The sequence below is a fragment of the Fistularia commersonii genome, chromosome 22 (assembly GCF_037954325.1).
Source record: "Fistularia commersonii isolate RoL2024-O1a breed Wild chromosome 22, RoL_Fcom_v1.0, whole genome shotgun sequence".
NCBI classification, from domain to species: Eukaryota; Metazoa; Chordata; class Actinopteri; order Syngnathiformes; family Fistulariidae; genus Fistularia; species Fistularia commersonii.
In genome coordinates, this window is record NC_141305.1 from 10475882 (window position 1) to 10500571 (window position 24690).

At 38.8% G+C, this 24690-nt stretch overlaps 1 protein-coding gene across 4 annotated transcripts in view; it reads left to right on the top strand.

The window, feature by feature from the left end:
• Nucleotides 1–319: 319 nt before the first annotated feature.
• Nucleotides 320–24690, top strand: part of gnb1l (guanine nucleotide binding protein (G protein), beta polypeptide 1-like) — a 30452-nt gene continuing 6081 nt past the window's right edge. The window contains exons 1-6 of one of the 4 annotated variants that reach the window (XM_086170008.1): nt 320–380; nt 8086–8249; nt 8517–8642; nt 8728–8890; nt 13936–14028; nt 21923–22138. In XM_086170008.1, the coding sequence (XP_086026134.1) occupies nt 8140–8249; nt 8517–8642; nt 8728–8890; nt 13936–14028; nt 21923–22138 (708 nt within the window). In that variant the 5' untranslated portion in view covers nt 320–380; nt 8086–8139. Of the gene's footprint in view, nt 487–6935; nt 7009–8085; nt 8250–8516; nt 8643–8727; nt 8891–13935; nt 14029–21922; nt 22139–24690 lie in introns of those variants that run through there. The other 3 variants (XM_086170009.1, XM_086170010.1, XM_086170012.1) reach the window with 3 other exon arrangements.

A 24690-nucleotide genomic window follows, 5' to 3' on the forward strand; every position in this document is an offset into this window, starting at 1 on the left:
GCTTTGTCACATATTTGAAGAAGATGGACAGACACAAAATTATGTTTTCAATAAAAGGTCTTTGGATTCCAGTTAGTTCGATGTATAAACTATAAGTAGGCTAATTGGAATCTTCTCGGTGACTTTTTAATTCATCCGAATTGTTATTTTGCCATCAGTGTTTATTGTTCAGTATTTCTGTTCATTTGTTCAGAGACAAAAAAAAAAAAAAAAAAGAAGAAGAAAAGATTTTGGACAGGCACTTTCATGGACAGCTTCTCCACCGTAAACAAGGGTCCTGACAGGCTCGCGCACGTTTTGTATCTTCTCTCTGTTCCTGGTGCTTCGCTGCCGCTCAGTCTCTCAAGCGTCTGTCTAAACGCCGGTCTCTCCCTGAAATGGTATTTGTTCGAGCTTTTAAGGCTTCTTTTATACAATAACTGACCCTTGGTTTGTCCAGAATTAACGGGTCACCAGAGACATCTGTCTGACGTTTTGTAGACCAAGGTACTTGTTAGCTTGTAACAGTTTTCTAAATTCCAGCTTTATGTGTCGTGTCTGCAGCCCAGCATGTCACTTATTTTTTTCTCTCAATATTTTATGCTAAGTCTGTCATTGTGAAAATACGAGGTGAAAGAATTATAAACGTAACAAACACAAAGATACGACTCATACGAGTTTTTTTTAGTTTGTATTTTGTTATTGAGAGAACAAAGTTCGTTCAAAAAGATTTAATTTTACCTTAGCTCGCCGGTTTAAAATTCCTATTCGATTACGTTTCCTTGGGTTATTGTTTTAATTCACTTTGTCAATCTAATAATCCAATCTAATTTCTTAATACATGTCACCAGTACATCACATGTTTTACCAGGTCAGTTTGTTATGTCTTTCGTTTTTAGCTAAGGCCTACGAGTAATCATCTAGGTCTATTCATTGATTGATAATATGAGCTGGATATGGAAATTTAAATATCAATATTGTATCTTACAGTGATGTTGTATTATGTGTTTATGTATTAGAAAAAAAATGAGATCCACATTGTTTTCAACACTCATCCCACCAATACACTCACATGACACTTTTCCTTGTGATTTTGTTACAGGTCAGGATAAAATACCATGTGTGAAATGGCCATTGATTACCTTTAAAATTTAGTGGTCTTGTCCTAAAATTCAAGAAATTATCTTCTCAGAAGGCATTTTAAATTAATAAAGAATTAACTGTGAAGCTGTCTTTGAATGAGAGTTGAATTGAGCTACTATGTGGGTAAACAAGCTCTTTTTTTACCTATCTTTTTTACATAGAACAAAGCAGATATTACAAATATATATATATATATATGTGTGTGTGTGTGTGTGTGTGTGTGTGTGTGTGTGTGTGTGTGTGTGTATGTGTGTGTGTGTATATATATATAAATACTTATGACAATAAACTGCCCACACTGTCATTTGCACCCAAAATGACTGTTGATGTATGATGACATTTGAGCTGTTGACCCTCTTGTGTCCCTCTATCCTCGAGTGTCCTGGCAAATGACCTTATGGAGGAAATGGGTGATAATGCAAACAGATAAGCTCTTTCGTACCTGTTGACTAGTCAGGACCTCCTAAATCAGGACCCTCTGACACAGTGCTCCATCAGTGGCTCTGCCTCAATGACACCCACAAGGTATTAAACCCTTATCTGTAATGGCCTCTGCTTAGCATTCACACCATTCACCCGAACAATGCTACCTCTTCCCTCTCATTGAATCTGTGACTGACAGTGGGTGTTGGTACACTTGTGTCTGACTTTAGCCTCTATCTGACATTGGGCTGTTAATTCATTCCAGATCTCTCCACCGAGACACAATAAAGGGTGTGTGTCTTCCTTGCCACTTCCCATGTTGTTTGTCTAACTGGACTTTTATAATGGACCTAGCTCTCCGTTAGGCACATTGGTTTCCTCCTCAGAGGGGGTCTGTATTAGTTGGGGGAGGGTAGAGGCAGCTGGCAAGGTGGAAGTTCCTCTTGGCGAGACAGCGCATAGAAGGGAAACAGCCGATTAGATGTTTGACTCTGATTAATTGCAGAATGACTAATAGCTGAAGTTTGAGAAATTCTTTGTGAAATTTGAATTGGGGTGTTATTCATGAAAAGATGTAAACTTTACAACATTGCACTTGGAAGATCTGAAATACTTTGTTTAGAAGTCTATTTGGTGAAAATTTCATGTGAGATTATTGAAATGACTTATTAAACACTTTTTTTTTTTTTTAAACTGTACAATCATCCAAATATCTATACTTGCTCAATGTTCATAATTTGCAAAAACGATTGTATTCATTGTAGTCTTTTGGCCTTCATTTGGTTCCTAAATGCCATACATTATCATCCAGTGTTGCCGTTTATATCAGACTATTGAGTAGTCTTGATGAAATAACCCTTGACCTGATAGTATTTGAAATCTATTAAAATAGCTTGTCATTAATATATATTGTCAATTTAACAGCAACAAGACATATTTGATAATTTATTCAGCATTTGATTTTCAAATATATTTTGGTGACTGCGCCTAAATTATAAAGAACATTTTTAATCAACAATATCAATATGGTCTGAGTATTTTTTTTAATAATTGTTTTTTAAGAGAGAATTCCATTTGGTTTGAAAAATCTTAAAGCTTGTGTTTTACTGGAAGGCCTATCTAGAATGCAGGCTTTCCAGTTATGTGTAATCTGCTTTCAGTTTTTCATCATGCGGCTCAGATCTCCTATTTGACGCTGCTGATATTGGAGCATAATGGCTCTTGTGAAGCCGAGCCATTATAAGGTTTCTATAATAAACCCCTGTGATCAGTGCCCCCGCCCTGCTGTTATTTATGAATGGCAAAATTTGACATGGGGTGGAGGGAAGCTCAGGTGGGTTGGTGCTGATCACATGATACTAGCACTAAACAGCCAAACGGGGAATGTGGACAAGAATCCTCCTTCCCATGTAACTCTCCGAAACAAAAAAAACAAACTTTGATGCCCCATATCATAAGTCTGTCCCCTCCCTATTCAAGCCTTCATATTTGCTGGGGAGGGGAAGGAGTGCTGCAGTTGAAGGAGTGGGAGCCACAGATAGTGACTATGTTTGATCTGAAGGTCGCCAGCTCCTTGCTGGCGTTGAGAGATCCTTGGCGGATGAGGCTGGCTCTTATTTAATAACATGAAGGGGAAGCGGACCTTTCTCTCATAATTAGGCCTAATTACCTGGTAGGTGTGGACAGACGGCTCAAGAAGAGACAAACTGCCTTTATCCACGGACATAGAGTCAGATTACTCCGAGCTGTCTTATCTGTTGCGGGGCCAGGAGTAGACTCAGCCCTCCTCTCTTGCTTCTTACTCTCTCTCACATACAGTTCAGGTCTATTAATCAGTCAGTCTGATTTATTACGCCCCGTCCTCGACACACAGCTTGTAATTAGGCCCAGCTTATTCCTTTGTTCACTAAATTCTGAGATTTTATTATGTGGACACGTTTAATAAGATGGGCACGCTGAGCAGAGACATTCACAGACCTGTCGTCTCTTTTATTGTGCTCAGTCACTCTTTGAAAGATTCATTAAAACTGATGGTTGCAGGGAATATTTTTGAGATTTTTGACAGGGGTTCACTTCAGGCCCCAGTTGCTGCTGTTCCAGTGAGGCAGCTTTGCACTGAGGAAGGGAAGGGTGGTTTGATGTGAAACAAAGGCATAGGCACTGAGTGTGTGCAAGAAGAAGTTGGTATAGAGGGAGGAAAATGTATTTCCTAAATTCCAATTTTATGGTATTGACGTGTCAATATTTGCTTTGTTGTGGAAAGTTACGTGTCCCAGTTAATGAAAGTTAATGAGGAAAAATATGAAGAGACAATGATTCAAATGTGTACAGAAAGGTAACTTCAAAGAACCATACAATGATATGTATCTGGACATTTCAAGTGATATATTTGCTAAAACTCCTAACTGATGATATAGTAAGATTAAATTTGTTATATTGGACTTTTGGTCCGAGGCAGATCTAAAACGACCGTTTTATAAGGAAAAGCCCTAAGTGTTTGGTCTGTATGTTTTAGGTGGATGCAGAATTCTTGTAAATATATTTGAGTGACATCCTGCCACCATCCTGTTTGTTGACACTATTTGTCTCCCTCTAGCTGAGCTGTTTGTATTTGGGTTTGTGAGTGACTTGCTTGCAAGCACCACAACAGACCTATTGTTGGGGGGAAATCTAGTTACTGGAAATGCTGACGCCTGGTAAAACAGAAGAGGCAGTCCACCGGGAAGTAATGGCTGGGGAAAGTGGCCATTGTACTCACTTTATGACCAAAATTAACTTTTGTGGTCCCAAAGTCCTGCTCAGTGTCACCTCCATCACTGTCCCCTGCTGTCTTTGTCTGACAGAGGGAAAGGGACTCTCAGTGGAAAGTTTGAAAGCCCCTGGTCTTTTGACAGCATAAACTTCGGCTTCTGTGTCTGTGACTCACAGCTTCATGCGGGGCGGTTGCATGAGGACAATGAGGGAAGTGTAATCCACCTGTTATCAGGGTGAGCCTCCCCCTGTCACACACCCACACAGGCATAGGACTGTAGTTCAGGAATGCAGCCTTACCCACCCATTCACAGGACATGCAGCTTTACTGATAGACCCTCACAGAAAACTTTGTTGACATTTTTCTTTGTTTCTTCATACCGCAAATGAACAAGTTTGTACAGTTGTTGGATGACAGGTTTGCTGGTTTATTTCAAAGTTGCTCTGAAAAATGTGAAAACAATGAGAGAACTTGACATTCAGACAATGATTTCTTCAGTTACGGTATATACTGTACCACAATATCTGCCTATGGAAAAATTCACATTAGAAACACCAACCGTGTTCGTTACGCCACTAATTTGATTTGACTTTTATTCATTTTTGGAAACATTTCTGATTTTCATGATCTCATTTTGTTATTTTCAATTTTTTGCTCAATTTTTTTCAGGTTTTTTCTATTTTTATTTTTGGATTGTTTTTTGCTGAGTGTCATCCCACTTCATTACATTTATTAAATCATGTCTTCAATCAATTTTAATCACTACTTTACATTATATTTGTAGGTAATGTTAGCTATTTAGTAAATATCTTGCCTGTCCTGAGATAATTTTCCTCTAGGTTTTAGATTGACCTAATTTCTTAGTCGGATATAGCATTTTCATGTTTATTACAAGTATCAAATGGGTTTGACTGTTGGGCTTCTAAAAATAAGAATAAAGAAATTTTTGACCACCACCAGCAACATTAATGGCAATAAAAACTTTTTTGGGGTGTATGACCCAATAGCAGTAGAAAAATATAGCAGTAGAAGTATGCAGTGTATATATATATATATATGAGTCTGCCGTGGTGAAGCTAATGTGGCCATTCTGTCTTTTCATTGTCCTTAGCCTGGAGTCTAGGTGACTTTAATTAGACAGGGTGGTCAGTGGTCTCTGTCTCCCCGCTTCACAGATTCACATGGACAATTTAACCACTAACCTCCTAAAATGAGCTGCTCCCGAATGCCTCGGGCTCCAGTTTCAATGTCTGTTGACTGCACAGAACAAGGGTCATGATAAGTAAAAGTAGAGGAGTAGAGGATTGTGTGCAAGGGGTCAGTGGTAGGATGGTATTTTTAATGAGTGTTGAGCCAGCTCGAGACTTTCCTTGGGCTCTGCAATTTGCCACCATTCTTGTACCTTGCTTGTCAGATCCTTTATTACAGATAGTGAATTAGTGCTGCCTCTTATGGGGGAAAAGTTTATATACATGTATTAAAACACTCACTTTCAATATTTATCACAATGTCTGCTTAGATCTGGATAATAACATGTCAAATGCAGTGTTTCATTAGCAAGATGAGCAGTCCGGTTATCTTCATTAAACTTTTTAAGAAAATATTCAGCATTCCAAAAAAAAAAAAAGAAATGTACTACAAAATCACTGATCAGACCTTTTTAAAAATATAATCCAATTACAAGAAACTTCTGATACTTTCTATTGCATTTTCTCATACAGTATCTCCTTAAATGTTGCTCTTCTATGTCCACTTCTGATATTTTTTAGATAAATTGAAGAATTTTAATTTATTTGTCATCAGTTTTCGGCTAAGAGCAATACATTATTCTGCTCTCCAGTTTATAGATAACTCAAGACCCAATTATGAGATGAGAGATGAGATAATAACAACTTTATTTATCCCGAAGGAAATTGTTGTGCCAGAGTTTCAAGTAAAAAACATGTATGTAAGATTTAAGATTCAAAGTGTTTATTTTCATATGTACAGTATAGAAACATGTTTCCCTGTACAATGAAATTTTTATTTTGTTGTCCACAGTGCATTTGGATTTGTACTGACAACAAATAGGTAGTGTAAACTTTAACATAAACATGAATGATGTTGGCAGTGCAAGTAATACATTAAGTGCAGCTTGGTTTGCTATTCACAAATTGCAGGTGCAACAATGAGTACAGTTTAAATTGCAGTAGTTCCATGTGCAGTGCTACATTTAAAGTGCAAGAATGAGTGTAAGCTGTTTAGGGGTTTGGTGTATGTGAGGAGAAAAAAAGTGTCCAGGAAAAGGGCTTAATTTGAATTCAATATAATTAAATGCATTTATTTTGAGGGCCTAATTACGCTGTTGCATGGACTTCCATGAAACTACTGACATCCCAGTTATTAGCAACTACCTCAAGCAGTTGTTTAAATGGCATGACATATATCAGATACAAAAACCTTGGACTGGCATTAGAAGATGTTAACTAATAATGTTACCTTAAGGATGAAAACTACACAGAAAAAATGAATGGAGTGATGGATTTTAGCTCTCCCAATCCAATCACTAAAAGTTGCTCCTGTGACTGCAGTACACTTTAATGTTGACACACAATTTCCTCATAGCATACCTGTGGTCAGTTTGGTTTCCTCCGTTGCCCGGCCTACAAACGACATGAAAGCCTGAGCTGTTACCTGTGCCTCTGGGACAGCGGTTGTTGATCACAAGAACAGTGAGAAGCCCCAATCGCTGTCTGTTTACTGTAATTAAGCTGTCAGCGGTTGTGATTTATGACGTATTGAGTTAGAGAGGTGTTATCACGTAGTCCAGAGACAGGAAAACCGAGAGAGAGCCTCTGCACCTAACAGCCAAAGGGTTTGTAGCTACTAACAATAGAAAAATACAGACAGCACATTAAACACAACTTGTCTGCCATGTGGAAGGGAAAGGCCTCAAGGCAGTGTTGCGACTTTGGTAGTTTCTGTTCAGTGTTTGCACAATCCTCGAATGGGATTACTAAGTTATTAATGGTTTGAATCGTTAGCTCTACACTCGAGCTGAACAATATAAAATGTTTTATTGAACAACCCTCACAGTCCATGGAAATACTTTTTCATGTCGGATCACTGTACAGTTAATTTTCTTGTAATTACATTTTTACTAATCATAAATGTTGATTAGAAACAGTCCATAAAATGCCAAATAAGCTGCTTTAATAATCACCATTCATTTAACATGGGGGAAAAAGCATTTGAAAATAACTTACCTTATGAATGACCTTAAAGTGGCAAAGAAATTATCAATAGAAGAGGAGTAATATTTAAACTTCTGTAGTCAAGTATAAAGGTTAATTTCAGTGACACTGTCGTATTTTATTGCTTGTGAATTCAGAAATCAAACATTTTAACAAAAGTGAAATGAGACAAACTCTATGGCTTACAAAAAACAAGTTTGTGTCATGTCTGACATTTGAGTTCTATGTTGAGAGTTTGACGGATGTCATTTGCTGTGGTCGTTTGTGAATGGATATTGGCATTTTTTCCATGTTGTCCAGTTCTAGTCCACAAGTTCTCCTACACACAGGTGTATGTTATTGATAGTACTACATTGTTTGAGTATCATTACATATTTATTCAAGATGGCGCCAGGTGTCACACTGTCTCTGTTTGTATTCCTGTGTTGTCTGTTTTTTTATCAAGCATATGAGGATGTTCTCACTTAGGTAGGATGTCATTGGAATTACACATTTTTAAAATACATGTACATAAAAATCTTGTATCTTTTTTTCCCCCCTCATGTTCTTTTTCAGTGTGTCATGATATGTTTATAGCAGCTTTGGATCCTTGCACTGACTGCATGAAGGATGTCTCATCCTGCTCCGTCCCCAATTTACACCCTGAGGGGGGCTGGTGGGCCGCTCAACACGCTCCACTTCAGCTCCCATGAAGCGGACACCCCCCTGCTGTTTTCTGGGTAATTTACTCACATTAGTACATGACACATGGGTTGAGCATCCATCCCAGTGTATCCCTGTATTTTTACCCACATTTTGAGAAACAACTCATGATGTCAAATTGAAACATAATCATTCTCCACTGTATCTCCAAAGATCTCAATCTTTGTTTTTTTTTTTTTTGAAGGTTCAATTATTCCCTTCACATAGACGACGTTAAGAGCAACGTACTGTTTAACTTTTGGAGTGTAAAGATCTTTATTAAACCTTTTTTTTTTTTAATGGAGGTCAGGGAAGGGTGCCATCCATATTTGGAACCTCCAAAACAGGAGGGCAGAGCGCATTTTAGAAGGTCACTCTGGCAGCTCAGTCATGTGGCTCAGCAGAGTAAAGGGAACAGGGACCCTGCTCAGGTCAGTGAAGAACTTATGCTGTCTTTAGTTCCAAAAACATTTCGTTTCAAAATGCCTGCTTTTTTCCCCCCACCTGGTGGAGCAGTCAGGGTCGGGACATGAACATCTGCCTTTGGGATCTGAGCCAAGGACGCGGTGAGGTGGTGGACTCAGTGTGGACCGGTAGTGTGGGGTTCTGTCAGGGCTCCTTGCTGGAGTCAGGTTTGAAAACCTGCCTGCTTGCCTTCCCTGGCCAACAGACAGAGGAGGTAAGATGTTGAGATGGACTGAAAATTGCCATAGCATTATGATTGACTTTTAATATATCTTTGCTGCCCCATTTACTTTTATTATTTGTTCATTTTCTCAGCATTTTTGCTTGTTTTTTTTAGTCATGTGGAGCTCAAAAGTATCATAGTACAGCGAAATGAGCATAATCACACAAAAACTACAACAAATCAGTAAATTAATGTAAATGTTTTTAAAATCCTCATAAACTTTGTGTTAATATGGAATTTAACTATCCCTTATAGTGCTTTGGAGACATGACTTTGCAGTGCTCTATTAGGTTTCAGGGCATGTAAAATTGTTTTCCAAAGCATATTGCATTATTTGTATTAATGCCAATGAATGTTTTTTTTAGTATCAATATTTATTGTTTTCAGTATTGTCTAGCTGTTTGTTAAAGTTAACTTTTAAACCAAAACAAAATAATGACAGAGAACCTTGTGAGAACTTTTAAATTTGAGATTTTCATTTCATTCAGTTTCTTAACATGAAATGAAAATGTGAAGAATCCTAATTACAAAGAGAGACTGCTGTATTTGGATAAAACCCTCTATGACTTCAAAGTCTCATAATATTTATTTTATTTCAGGCTTATTACGAATAGAAAGATCAGGCATTCATGTCAAAGAGACATCAGAATGAACGGAATTCCTGCTTGTAAAATGACTGAATGTATTGAGTAATGAATCATAACCCCTCCAGTCATAACAAGATTCTCAACACTCTATTTGGACCAATGTCAAATAGCACATGTTGTTCCGTAGTTGGCAGATGGAAACGCCTTCTAATTTATAGGCAAGTTAATTGATAATACAGTCTGACATCACTGGAAAAATATGCCTACCTGTGGCAGCCTGAGCTGGCCTGCTGTTGCTAGTATTTTTGATTAAGTTAATTAATATATGTGTGTGTGTGTGTGTGTGTGTGTGTGTGTGTGTGTGTGTGTGTGTGTGTGTGTGTGTGTGTGTGTCTGTGTGTGTGTGTTTGTTTGTTTGTTTGTTTGTTTGTTTGTTTGTTTGTTTGTTTGTGTGTCTGTCTGTCTCTGTGTGTATATATTTATACATCAATGTGTGTATATGTGTGCATGTGTATGCATGCATATTTATGTATGCATATATGTGTGTATATGCATATATGTGTGTGTGTGTGTGTTTCTGTGTGTGTGTGTGTGTGTGTGCGCGCGTGCAGGTGACAGCTCTAATATTTTAATTTTCAATCTAAAAAGCATTAATTACAAACATTGGACCAAGTCTGTATTTATAGTCATTGGGCACATCAAGACAGGCAAGTCAATCAAAGTTTACGTTAGCCCAAGAATGTCATTCACAAATATAAACAACCAAAAGATACCAAGATCCTGTCACAAAGGGCAGAGGAACCAGAAAAGATTCACAGTAATGAGATAAAAGATATTTAAAGTGTGTGCCACAAATCAAACTATAAACAACCTTGATAGTTAAGAGAAATTACAAAGGATGCGTTCCTCAACAGGAATAATAAGAAACACTGTGAAACAAAGTAAACCAGCAAGGAAATAAACAAGTCAGTCCCTTTAACAGAGGACTGCTCTGTTTCCTCCAGCAGGTCTGCCTGTTTCCGTGGTAACCAACATTCCTGCCTAATTTCTTTCTGATTATAGAATGAGGGAAACTCTAGATTAACTTGATGTAATATTCTACTATGACTTTTACAAGATCTTGTAATAAAACACCTCATTTTTCTCCATATAAATCTCATTTATCAACACTCAGCTTTCGCATCAGAACATATAAGCCTCTCTATCCTTCATTGCTACGTGCCAAAGAAGGGACAGTAAGAGACTGAACTCAAGTGGGATTGTAATCAGAGAATTTAAAATGATTCACCAACACTTTTTATGGTACAATCATTCTTTCACGCCTGGGGCTCAAGTCTCAAATCACAAATCACAAGTGATGTCACTGCTCAGCGGTGTTAAAGGCCCAGTCGGTACAAGACGTTTATGATTTGTGATGCTGAAGTCATTGATTTTGTGACTCAGGTCAGAAATAAGTCATGGTGATTTAGTAGGCTTCTCACCATCTCTTTGGAATATAGAATTCTGAAGGAGTTTGGAACCATGTGACAGTTATATCTCTGTGGAGACTGAATGGTTTTAGTTGGCACTGAAGAGAGATGAAGTGTTTCTGATAGTGTTGAATGTTTATCTCTTAGTCTTACGTGTCTGTGTTAAACATAAAATTCCCTCAGCAGATGAGATTCAGTGCACAGATAGAAATGGATAAAAACCTGTGTTCAATCAGATTAGAGGGTACAGGTCAGCATTCACAGGCTTTTGAGCAGAGTTAAGTGTCTGAGAGGAGACATAGGATGGGAGAGGGCAGCCAGTGATTCAGACATCTTTTATTGCCTACAGATTCATGTTACTTGCTCTGAGTTGAGAAACCAAACTTGAAAGGGACAGAATAGTCACCTGATCCACCCAAACGTGCCTCTGCTAACCTGCGTCCAGCAGGCCAGGCATTGGGGCGCCTGTTTCTCCCAGCACCTCAATAATGCCATTGTCCTGTCAGACACAGACCAAAGTACACACTCACATCCATAGAAAAAGGGCAAAAAGTGGAGTGCAGTTGTGAAGAGAGAAAATATCACAAATAAATGGGGACCAATTTTCCAGTTTCAACATACTGTAGATCATGATACTGGCCTGAGTATGGACAATCATATGTTCTATCTAAACTTAAATTAATGTACAGTGTGTGTCCTGAATGATATTTCAAGTAATACTTTAAGACTATTTAGATTTACAAATAAAAAGCTTCTATAAAGGCTTCTTGCTCCTTGATCCAGATGATTTTAATAAACATTTTCAGAATTGATTGGGGTGGCCATTTTTTCATAATACCTTTTCATTTGCCAGCAACAGCCATCTAATTTGCTGATTTTCTTAAATTTTTATGTAAATTAGGATGTAACTGCTTACTAATATAGATGTTATGCTTTGATTTTAAAGGGACCTGTATTGGTAATTTGTTGATGATTTTTTAGGTGATGAGAAGCCAAGCTTTTCCTGCATCATGCAACAGTACTTGAAATCAATCGACATTTGATTTACTGAGCAGATGAATTGATAAGGAAATTATCAGAAAATCAAATGTTGATATTCATATCAACTGTGACACTTTACAAACTGGGATGAGTTGAGATATTAATACCTTTACATTGTAGCCAACCTTAGCTACAGCCAATTTTTGTTGTTAATTGCAGTAACAGACAAAAGTCACAAAGACAGATTTTTCAGAATGTGTCCATTCCCCTCAAACCACCCATGCATTTTTGATTTTTCGAAAATGAAACAACAGTTTTAAGATTCCCAGGTTAGATGCAGATATGTGCTTCCACTGCCCTGATATCAAAAACAGAATGCAAGTTTCCATACTAAAGTCAGGTGGGTTTTACTGTCAGGTAACCATATTTTTGTCAGCAGATTGTCAACGCATTACAAAGCTAGTTATAGTGTGGATGCTTTGCTTAAGGGCAGTTTAATTCCACACAAGAACAATGTTCTTATTTACAGATTATACAGTTGAATTCCTGAAACCGGTGTGTTTGTGTGTGTGGGTGGGTGGGGGGGGGGGGGGGGGCGGGGATAATCACCACGGAGGAAGTTACAGGAATAAGAATTTGTAGCAACCTGGGCACACATCCTCAGGTGTTCCTTTTGGCTTCATTAGGAAATCATCAGGAAATCACCATTCGTGTCATGGGGCGGGCCTCAATCAGATTTATTATAGACAGTATGTCGGCACCTCTGCACTGATGGATGGTACTGTACTGCTGTTTGGAGGCACTCTGCCTTGCAGAGGTCCTGGAACTGGATTATGGATTAAGTTTGCAGCTTATATTTTGTTTGTTGTATGGATTCAAATCAAAAGATTTTCAGTGGCATTGTAGATGAACACACTCACAACTTTACAAAATTTGGTCTTGATCATGACTTAACCCAGTCTGGATTTTTGTAGCCAATTGGAGTAAAAAGATTTGTATCAATCAGCTACAAGTCTTGTTTCATTACTCGGCCAGGCATCAATTCAATGTGAAAGAATTTTTGAATATCTGAAAAAAATCTTACCTGTATATTGGAAAAAAAACAAGTGGCTAAGTATTGCATTGAAATAATAAAATCTAGTATCAACATTTTAGGATCATGCTGTGTGAAATTAAACCCTGACGGGAAAAGCCGAAAGAAGAAGAAGCTGTGTGAAATTTAACTTTTAGATGACACTTTGGAATTGTAGCACACAGCACAACTTAAAATCATCACGATTACAACTTACATTCAAACATTTTCTTGGCAGAAAATAACCTTGTCTAGTTGTATGAAAAAAATAAATTTCAACAAGTTTGATAGATCATCATCATCTTGCATGATGATCAGTAAAGCAGACAATCTACTGACTGATGTATTGATTGCATCAAATATGGAATATTAATTTTATAAACATTATACATGTCTCAAAAGAAGGAATAAAAAAAATGTATTTATTTGTTTAAGGTCTTAAATAGAGCAGTCCTTCAATTATTTGTGTAATTTGCTGTCTTGCTCCATCAGCCATGGCACACATATGAAGCCAGCCCGCAGGAGATTAGTTAGCTTAGCATAAAAACCTTGAACGAGGGAAACAGCAATCCCAGCTCCATCTGAAGTTGACAGAATCCACATGCCAGCCCCCCTAAAGCTCACAAATCAGTACGCTATATCTTGTTTGTATAATCTGTACAAAAAAACAAGCTGTAAAAATGACAAGTTGTGGTTTTACTGGCGGCTACGTGTTGTTTCTTTTAGAGGGGTGAGATTTAGGGAGAGCGTGACTCAGATTACCCCAACTCTAGCAAAAAAAGAAAGAAAAAAGTTTTGCATCCTTACACCAAGATAAAATATTTGTAGTTAACAAGCTTCACACTTAAGAACACTAGATTTTACACCTGCTTGTTTGGGGTGTTGAGGAGGATCAATAAGGATATCATTGTCACATTCTCTGTCTAGATCAAGGTTATCGAGCTGCCCAGTAAGACCCCAGTCTGCACCCTGGTACCAGATGCAAAGCTGGGGATGGTGATGTGTATCAATCTTTGGCAGGTAAGGAACACACAGCAACCCGTAGATCTCACGTCAATACTTGTTTAATACTGGTGTTGTGAGCGACAATAGATGTATTAACTATATGTCGAGTTCACTGTGCACTCCCTGTTAAGCTTTATCAAGAGCAGCACATTCACCACCTCTTTCTTCCTTGTTTTAATGGTACATAATTTGATACTACCAGGCTTTACTCTGATTGGACTGCAACCCATAACAGAAAAGTCAACAAAAAAATGCACATGTGAGATGTAGTATATGATTTACTGCCCAACAGCTCGTCCCGGGCCATTTTTCCAAGCGTTTCTTCTCAGCTGGCAGAGAGTCCCTACACTGTAATTAGAGCGTTCGAGAGACTGGGGGTTCACAGCCATATATCAGCCTGCAGCTGTAACATAATCTTATCCTAGCAAAAAGTTTGCTTTCTGTTTTGTAAATTAATGAGACCCTGTAATTATTTTCATGGCTAATTATTAAGTTTTTCAGTTTGGGGCTTTATGAAAGGAAAGAGTGGAGTATTGAAGGCTCCTGCAAGTCTATGGATGGTTTGAAAATCAAAACTATCCTTCTTATTGCATGTTTTTAGACTACCTACTACAAAAATGTTGACAAGTTTAGAATAAAAACCTTAATAGGGACATTTTGTTTGTAATATTACTATAGAGACATATAGATGAGTTGCAGGCTCAGCACACATGCAGACATTGTGTTTTTCTTTCTTTGATTTCAGCGTTACACCCACCTTTCATCATCTGATTTATGAACCAATGCTGGCTCAGTGTTGAGTGCCAGGAAACATAATGATCAATTATATCATAATAAATTACATAATATCAATGTAATATAGTTCAGGCAACTGCATGACTTCAAAGCTCAGAGTCCCAGGTGATCCTAAATGTTTTCAGGCTGATTCCTTTCAAGGCTGATGTATTTTGTTCTGTTAAGCTGAATGGAAAATACTACAAGTCCACACTGTAAGTGCAGTTTTGAATATACAAAGTAGGGGGAGTGATATAGGAAAAATATCACCCTTTTCTTGATGTCTGTATATACTACCATCTCTGATAATGTGTGGAACAACCTGTGCCTGATAAACTACTCAAATAAACTGTGTTGCCAGCATAGTGAAGCAGAAGAATAGTTCCGTTCTATTTGTTTATAATGGTCTCACTGATTTTCTGTATTTTTTGCTGATTTGTCTAAGGCATTTTCAGATGTTCATGGATAATGTCAAGCAGGTTTCTAAAATAATAATATATTTTCAACAGGATTTTTCCAGTAACAGTATTTGAAAGAATCTACTGAGGAATAAAAAGTTAATTTGCAAATGAGCATTTAATTATGAATTAAGTTAGCTGAATTACAGTAAGTTAAAATTAAAATTAAGTATCTTAAAAACAAACACCTCTCTCCAAGATTGTTTCCAAAAAAAAAAACGCATTTCCTTATAATTTTGTTACATTTTCTAATACGAAAAGAAATCCTTTGCATCATACATATTCACATATTCCAATATTCTCCAGCATTTGTTTAAGGCTCTCATAACTGGTACTAATATTTTTAGTCCCTGCTGGGAAATCTTCACTATCTGTCAGTCACTCAGTCACAAATGATCCATCCTTAGTCCTTTTAGTGTTAAAAAGGCTATTCTTGTCTTTCCCATTAACTGTTCACACAACTGAATGTTCACCTTACACAGCAGGAGGCAACAGCTAGCAACGCACTCTCTCTCTCTCTCTCTCTCTCTCTCTCTCTCTCTCTCTCTCTCTCTCTCTTTCTCTCTCTCTGTGTGCTGTACCCGTGGGCACGCACGCACGCACACACACAACATAAAGTCATTGTTGTGTGTGTATGTATGCATACATCACACACACACACACACACACACAACATAAAGTCATTGACAAGCAGAATATCTGCTCACGCATTCTTTCTCCTCACTCTCTTCTTTCCAACCATGTGACGAGAAATGATTAGCCATCATTATATCTGAGACAGACTCACCAACAGATTTATTGTCGGCCTTTAAGCTCCTCTCAGCTAGAGTTTATGGAAAAGATTAAATGCAGTGTGAAACTACAGTTTATTCTCAATTCAGCTTCCCTTCTTTGAAATCCCACCCAGACCTTAGTTCAAATTCTGTGCCTCTTCTTCGAGTGGACAGTGCTGACTCTGTGATTTCACTGAATTTTGATTGGCTGTGAAAATGCGACCATTGTGGCAAAGTGGAGGGAGAATATAGCTCCACATGTGGGTTTGACTTGAGGGGGAATGTAAGGCTTAGCCAGGGGAACAGTAGTGATGTATGACCTGCAAGGCTTTTAATGTGAACAGAGGCTGGCGGGGGAAAGGAAATGTTCCTATACAGATATCCATCACTCTCAGCTCATCACCTTGCTTTTTCGTGGCCATGACATCATGGTGGAATTGGACACAAACCAGAGGACACGATAGGTTCCTTATGCTGAAGCAGTGCCTGCCAGGGGCTTGCGGTGGCCACATCAGTAAACAAGTTGATGGCCCTGTAGTCGTTGATGACTTCGGATGGAAATACTACAGGAGGAAATGATGTACAAAGTATTTCCTGATCCTGTAATTGGTAAAACATGTCACAGATATTTTTGTAAAATTACCTTCTAGATGCACCTTCGGCTCCTGGAGAGTGGGCTGTGAATAGTATGCATTTGTAACAAAAATTGTCCCCACTATTTTAGCTAAAGCCAACACTAAAGTGTAGATCGTACACTGTCTAGTTTTTAGCAGAATTGCGGTCCTATCATTCCAACTCTGATTTTTATTCATCTTCTTTGTGATGTAATTCTAGCTAAACGGGGAAGGAAATTCAACAAGTTTGTTCAGATCCTTGCAGATAATACAATTTTGGTCAAATTTCAGAGGTCAGAAATTAGGTCTGAAGATTTATTGAGGCAGTTAAGAGGAAAAAAATTGAGAAGAATTACTCTACTGCTGTCCACTCAGTCAAGATATTTTCAGCTGTTCGTAACTACACTTTGACAATAGTTATATCTGTCATTAGTATGAGGAATGACAGAAAAGGACCAAACATCATATTGCAGTTCATTTGTCATTTACAAATCTCTCCAAATGGTATTACAGAACTCCATTGCTCTGCCAATTCTAAAATTGAAGTTTAGATTGAATTTGTGGCCTGTACTTGCATTATTGTTTTCTCACAAAGGGATGGGGCTGGTTTAGAGTCCCAGAGAATCTGTTTTTTCCTTTGTTCTTAGTTACTTTTTTAAGGTCCTCTGGTTTCCTTCGTCATCCTAAGACATGCATGTTACAGTCCTGGTGATATTAAAGGTAAATATTCCCATCTTAAAAATTAAGATTGAGTCCTGTGATGTAATGCAGCAATAGATGATGACATTCCTAATTTAATCAGATGGTCTCACCAGGTATTTTAAGATACCTTTAATTAAGATAATACCTTGTTCATGTCCTCCTCACCTCCTGCAGGGGAAATCTGTTACGATGAGAGATGAGATGAGATGAGATGAGATGAGATGAGATGAGAACAACTTTATTTATCCCGAAGGAAATTGTTGTGCCAGAGTTTAAAGTAAAAAACATAACAGTAATAGATAATAGTAGAAAAAAACATAACAGTAATAGATAATAGTACATCGGCTAAATCAAGTAATATAAGCAAGTAATCACAGTATTCTTTTGCCTCTGTTTCACCTAAACATCAAAAGCCATAAATGTTAATGATCAAATTAAATGGTGTATTTTACTACCTTTAGTCCCTGTTTATTGGGTACTTTACAACAAAATTGGTACGTTTACTTTTCTGTAACATCTTAATTGGCATCACCATCCCTTGTCCATGACTATAAAACTGGTAGTTACTGACACTGTTATGGTCCAACAAATTAGAAAGTACAAGGGTCATTGGCTCGAGTTTGTGCTTTGTACATGTAGTCCTGTACCTTCTGTAGTGGGAGTGTAACTTACATTAGGCATCATTGGCTAATGTAAAAAGCAATCAATATATGCTACCCCAACCCTCTTTGTGGAATATTCTGGAAATATATAGACATTTGAGAGAAAATTAGGCTCTGAAATCCATTTTGATAGCTTTAAATTCTTATTTTAACAATGCCAACTAATGTACCGAGGCAGTGAGGAAAGAACCGCAGTTGGGCCTTTGGGCTGCAACGTGACAGTCCACTGCTGCGTAAGGGGCTGGTTAGAAGCAAAGGATGAAATGCCTTGGACCATGGGATCTTTTCCGTGTTGTTGTCTGACAGTGATACTAACAATCTGAGCCTTTCAGCGGCAAAAATAAGCACTTTTAGTGGACAGACTGACACAGACAGTTGCCTCTGAGGATTACAGTGGAGCCACTTGCGGTTATCATTCCAGCCCAAATAGGAAAATACGGCCCATTTTTGAAAAAGAACATTAATGTCCTTTAAGCACACATTTTATGTGTATTTCATGTGAACTATGTAACAGACTGTACTGTTTGGTTTTCTCAGAACTAACTCATCCTCCTCTACACCAGAGAAAAAGAATGCATTTATTTTCAAACAGTTTCTTTATGTGTACCTCAACAAATGTTTAAAATGATGATGTCCCTGATGTTATCCATCTTTGTTGTAGCACCTAAACCTGACAGAATGACTCCCCTAGCCTCCCTGCTGCCTGCTGGAAATTATATGACAGCAACTCAGTGAATACAAAATGACCAAATACATTGAGTATAAATCGGTGGACAAGACAGTATAACTATGGGATTATACTATTACTATCATCATAACTATAATTATTGATGATGGAAACAGGTGGCATTGAGTTATCTTTGGCTTTTCCACTAGTGTTAACTTTCGTATGGTACAGTATGGTATATATGGTAATAATGCCACATTGTGCTGCTTTTGGGTGCAATTTTCAGTCTTAAGGGAAACAAAGGGACTCATGCTAATCACTCATCGTAACGCAGTTGCCACACACACGCCAGCGACTTCGGTCAACTGTTGGCGTCTTTGCCTTCATTTTGACTTTTGTCTTCAACGGTATTCTTCTCACTCATGTCCCTCTTGGGTTCAAATGGGAAGGGTTGCACAGGTGACGTTTTTGTGACACAGGGTAAAATGAATGGAGCCGAGCCCAGTTAAACCTCATGACTTCATTACACAGACAGCGTTGCGTTGTAAACAACAATGGTGGCCTATGAGTTACAATTTTTTTACATTTTTTTACATTTTTACAATTTCATCCAAACCAAGCTATGTTGAGGGACATGTTCTTTTTTTTGTAGCCATTACAAATAGGACAATAACATCTTGGTAGATGGGGATCCCTTTAATTTTTAGTAAAAGTGAATTTATGTAGCTTACAAACTTATGTCTCATTTGTGTTGCGGTAAGTTTTGGCAACAATTGTTTCAAAATTTTATTTCAACTGAACACTGGTGCTTGGCTTTTTTGACACACCAGTAACTTGTAACCACCCTTAAAAACATCCCTTTTCCAATTCGCTTGATTTTGATTTTTGACATTGAAATATGGATGTCATCAATCGTCAAAGTAGTAGATTAATTTATCAGAAAGAGATTTGCTTTTTTGGTAATTGTAACAACAATAATAACAACAAAGTGTAATAATGTTGTACTCATTGATTGAAAAAAAGGAAGAAAAAGTGTGGTCATCCCGTGATTATGATCAGTACGCTTCACAATGTAATCTCAGAAATCAAACATTTGCTGTCATACCATCCCTTAGCCTGTATGCATAAAATGATAAATAGCAACGAAAATCCTGTTTTGTGTCGTTGAATCTCACAATCTAAGCCATACTCAGTTACAGAAATTTTCCTGTCCTACTGAACTGGGTGGACACCAGCTACTGTATCGAAGCAGCTGGTGACGAATGTTGGGCGAGAGAAGCCCGAGCTTCGTCACCCTCATGGCCCTGCTTCTCCCACCAGCGTTCATCCATCCGTCTTTCCAGCTGTTCCCTTGTAATGAATCTCCTCCCATAGCCCCAGCCCTACTCAAGCAGAGAGCCAGCTTGTAGAAAGGCCTGTGTAGGATATAATGAATTAGGTGTCTACCCAGGGTTCCCTGACCTCTGACCCATGACATCATCAATCAAGGAGGTTCTAGACTTAAGTGAAATGGTGGGCCCCAAGCCTGGAACACTTAGCTCAGGCCCTGCCACTGCTGCAGGGGCCACTGATTTTCACTTGTTTTTATTTGTTTTCATAATCCCTGGTGTTCGTCCTCACTGATGTGTTTGGAGGGAATACATGACTGTGTCTATAATTTGTTTAAGGCTAGAAGAAGAGAAATGTATGGCGTTAAGTGAGAAGAAGACTTGAAGATGGATGAAAAAATGGCAGTCTTGGCCCCCTTGCACATATGGAAAAAATTTCCCTCCTCCTTGTTGCTGGTATGTGAAAGCAAAAACACAATTCTGTGTTCTGTTGGCATCCTTCCTTTTAATATGTGAAAGTCGAAATCATTGGCTCAGCGGAGGTGGACAGAAAAAAGGTGTGACCAAGGTATTGGTTTGTTCGTTGATAAACCTCACAACATGTAGGATTTGGAAGATTGCTCACCAGGTCTACCTCACATTTTCTCTGTATCCAATCTTTGTCATTCCCCTCAATCCCTCCATCAGTGCCCCCAGCAATGTGAAGATATATGGAGCCCCAGTTTTTATCTGCTGACCTGTATGTTCTCATTCACTGAAGTGATTTATACTCACTGTATAGCTTAGTACAACTACTCTGTCCATATCATCACACACACTTACACACACACTTTTAGAGGAAGTCAAGGATGAGAGGTTTATCACAGACACCCAAGGTTTATCATTCTTTCAAAAGAGCTTCCCTGATAACAATTTTTTTTTTTTTTGTAAAATGTACTTTTCAATTCCTCTGCTCTTGAGTCATGTGACAGATGCCTACATTTGCACCTGGTTTCATTTCCTTTCAAATGATTTAAAGGTTTTCCTCCTGATGGATTTACCAGTTAAAAGTGTTGCAGCTGGTTCTGTCATGTCCTTGGGTGACATGGAGAAAGTTGTGTGTGCGTGCGTTTTTGCCATAGCATATAAGCATGCATAGGTACAGTTTACTCTTAGCATTTACATTGAATACCGTACTTTGTTTTGTTACTGCCACTGTGTTACATCAATTATGTATTCATCAAGATTTCTGAAAACATATAAAAGGAGTGTTTGATCATTGGCATTGCATTAACATATTCACTTTCATGCAGATCCAGACATTTCCTTTTATATTGCTGGCAATATTGCATGGACCTTTGTGAAATTCTGTGTTCTGTGTATCCTTTCTAGCAAGGGTGTTTAGTCATGTTTATAAAATATTGCCCTCTTGAGTTACAAGTTTGGAAACGTTTAAACAAAATGCAAAGCCAAAGAATTTATTGAAATTTTCAGAAAACAATACGGAGGTAATAAATATGTTTAATAAAGATATAAACAGGATAACGAAAACTTAAGGCATGGTTAAGATGTGCGATATGCAAACAGCAAATGATAAAGGAAACCATTCAAAAATAAAACTATTCAGTGTCAGCTAATGAGCTGCGATAAATCTAGGGATGGCTACTATTTTACTTACACAGTATTTATCATGGAGGCCTGTACCTCGCTAATACAGATGAGGAGTAAAGTGAGGAGTGGTGTAATGGAGTGGTGGGAGGAGTGAGCAGCAGGCTGACGAATGGGGCTTGCAGTGACTCTCTGAGTGTCGGCAGGAGCTTCCAGGAAGATAACCTCTGCTCCACTCTGCTTCCAGCACTGTGTAACGGCCTCTGTGGTTTCAACTGTACCGCTTTATTAGCTCACATTTAACATTGTGTCATTCCCCTTTCTTCTCCTCCTCTCACTTTCAGACAAACTCAAGTCCTTGTCCTCTTTTATTGGCTGGTTATGAGGATGGTTCCTTGCTGCTGTGGGACATAACCCAGAGGTCCATTCTGAGCCAAACCAAAGCCCACCCTGAGCCTGTCATGTGTCTGACCTTTGACACGGAGTACCTGAGGGGCATATCGGGATCTTCGGGAAAGGAACTATCCTCATGGGTGCTGGACGGACAGAATAACCTGCAGGTCAGCATCAAGCGGACTAACGGGGTAGCAGTGGTGTTGCCCTTTTCGATCACATTAGTATGGAACAAAGAGATCGTCTCGAAACATGTTTTGCTGTATTGCCCACTAAGCGCTCCATTTTTATTGTTTGTTCCTCATATTTGTTTAAAAGTTAAAGATAAAAAGTCAGCGTCTTTAAAGTTATTGGTGTCAGGTAGTCATATTGGCATAAATATCCCCTTTAACTTCCCTATGTTAAGGTTCTGCACAACGTACACACTAACTGCAAAGGGATGATTATGGAGATGAAAAGAGGGGAGTGTTGCTTTTCTGCAAGTTCTTTTAGAAAATGGAAGGACCCAAAGAAGAAGAGGCTCAGCAGGGTCCAAAGGGCCATAAATCAGCTGTTGGTTACACAGTGTTGGTTGGGACACAGGCCAAATGCTAGGGGGGGTTGTTGTCCCTCCAAAAACCACACAAATTTACACAGTCACTAATTAATAATGTTCACCCTGTGTTCCCTGGGTGTTCATCCTGCAATCTGCATTAAAATCCATCAGTCCTGCATTAAAAAAATATGATCAAATAAACAAATTATCAGTTTGCCATACTTTGAAAATCTAAATGCGTATAACTTGAGCCGTTCAATTATGTCAAAAGCTTTTCACACATTTTTTGAAAGCTGTCCAATACTACACACACCAGAGCACTGCCAAAGCAGCTTCTGCCACACCTAAAGAGATCCCCTCAGCTTTAGACTCATTATTCATTGAACGTAACAGCCGACACATCAGAGGCTTAGTGCCTCGTTACACTATATTTTCTCCTGATTTTATGAGCAAAAAGGAAAGCTCCTTTTTTCAGCCAACCCCCATGACTCCGAGAAGGATCAGACCTGTGATATAGTACACTCCTGTTCAGTGAAGGGGTATTATTCTTTCCAGAGCTTTTTACAAATGAATGCTTGAATTAGAAATATTTGCAAGCCCTTGTTTTTTCTTCGCCCTTAAAATGCGTCTACAAAAACACCAGTATGAATTTGATTCAATATACCAAAAGCAGGGGGAGAGTGGTAATTTGGTTTATTTTGCCCAAGCAACAAAATATTGATTCAGCATGTAATCCAGGATGAAGATGACAGGAAAAAAGCACAAGAAGAGGAAAAGGATCCAACAGGGGCTTTTAAATTATCCCGAAGTGCAGCTCAGTGTGACGTCCAGACAGCAATCCTCAGTTCTTCCCACAAAAGTATTTTTGTGTGGCAGTATTTAGGGGGTGGGCGGGGGGACCTGCTGGGTGGTGCACCCGGGCCCCGGGTCCTGACGGACAACCCCTGAGAGGTAATAAAAATATCAAAACCTTGGAGGCCCCTTAACCAAACAAAAAACACATCTGCAGTAAAAGGAACAGTAGACACAGTGGGAGGCTGCAATAAAGGTTGAGGAGGTTCTAAGTGCCGCAGTATCCCACTTCCCACAAATTACCTCTGTTGCACCATCCAGAGAGATATTCCTATTTGTGAAATTAAAGGGAAACTGAACGTGACACTACACAGCGTCATTATGATTTAGTGATTCTGGAAGTTTTTGAAGTGAGCTTATCACTGCCAGATAAAAACTGATAGCCCCAGGAATGGAGGTTAATGTATTACACATGGCTCACAGCTGCCTTATCTGCTTTTTTGGGCAGGCATCTTTTCATAGTAGTAAGCCACCATCTTCAGCTTTCTTTCTCCACCGTGTCTCCTGCTTGTGTGCATTTCTGAGAATGTAACAGGATGAAGCTATGAGGGTGTGGAGGCTAGGGTTAAGCCAGATGGACATATACTTAGTGGCCACTCAAATCTTCTGACAAGAGTGGCGATGGGCCCTTTCGGGAGAAAGTAAAGACGAAGTTTGTGGACTAGACATTGAGAATGCAGGTATGACGGAGGAAGATTAGCAGCATAAATCAAGTAAGGCTGACAGGAAGCCATATCTGTTGACAGTTTTCTATGAGTGAAAGTACTGCTCCTCATTTTCACTCGAATGTAAAAACATTCCCCATGTAATCTCACCTGCTTGGGGTCCTCTCCAAAACTGACATTTTTTCTCGTGTCTGCCAGTCCTGATCTGAAGTTAGCAGTAAACAAGGGTATATGTATGATACAGCCTGTCATAAAAATTATAGCTTTTCTTATTCTCCTCTCTTTTCTGAATGGGACCACTGGACTGTTTGACACATCCATCTCCTGTCAACCAGAGCCTGGCTCTGACAGGTAGGGTGACAAAAGGCTGTAATCTCCCCATGCTGGAGTGTGATTCAGGGACAGGGCGTGTCAGAAATACCTGTGAAAAGCCTCCTATCCGCTAAGCTCAAGTGAGTGAGCGATGATGGAATATTTCAGTAGATCAGCGTGAACACCAAAGCTGGTGCCAAGACTGAAGGAAACACAAGAGAGAAGTGTGGAGCGAGGCTCCAGTGAGAGCTGCCAAGTGGACGCTCCTTTTGAATTTCTCCTGTTGTTGGGGTTCTGCAAAAGAGGATCCTGAAGTGTACGTTGATGTTGGCTCCGCTGTAGCCAACAGGTTGTC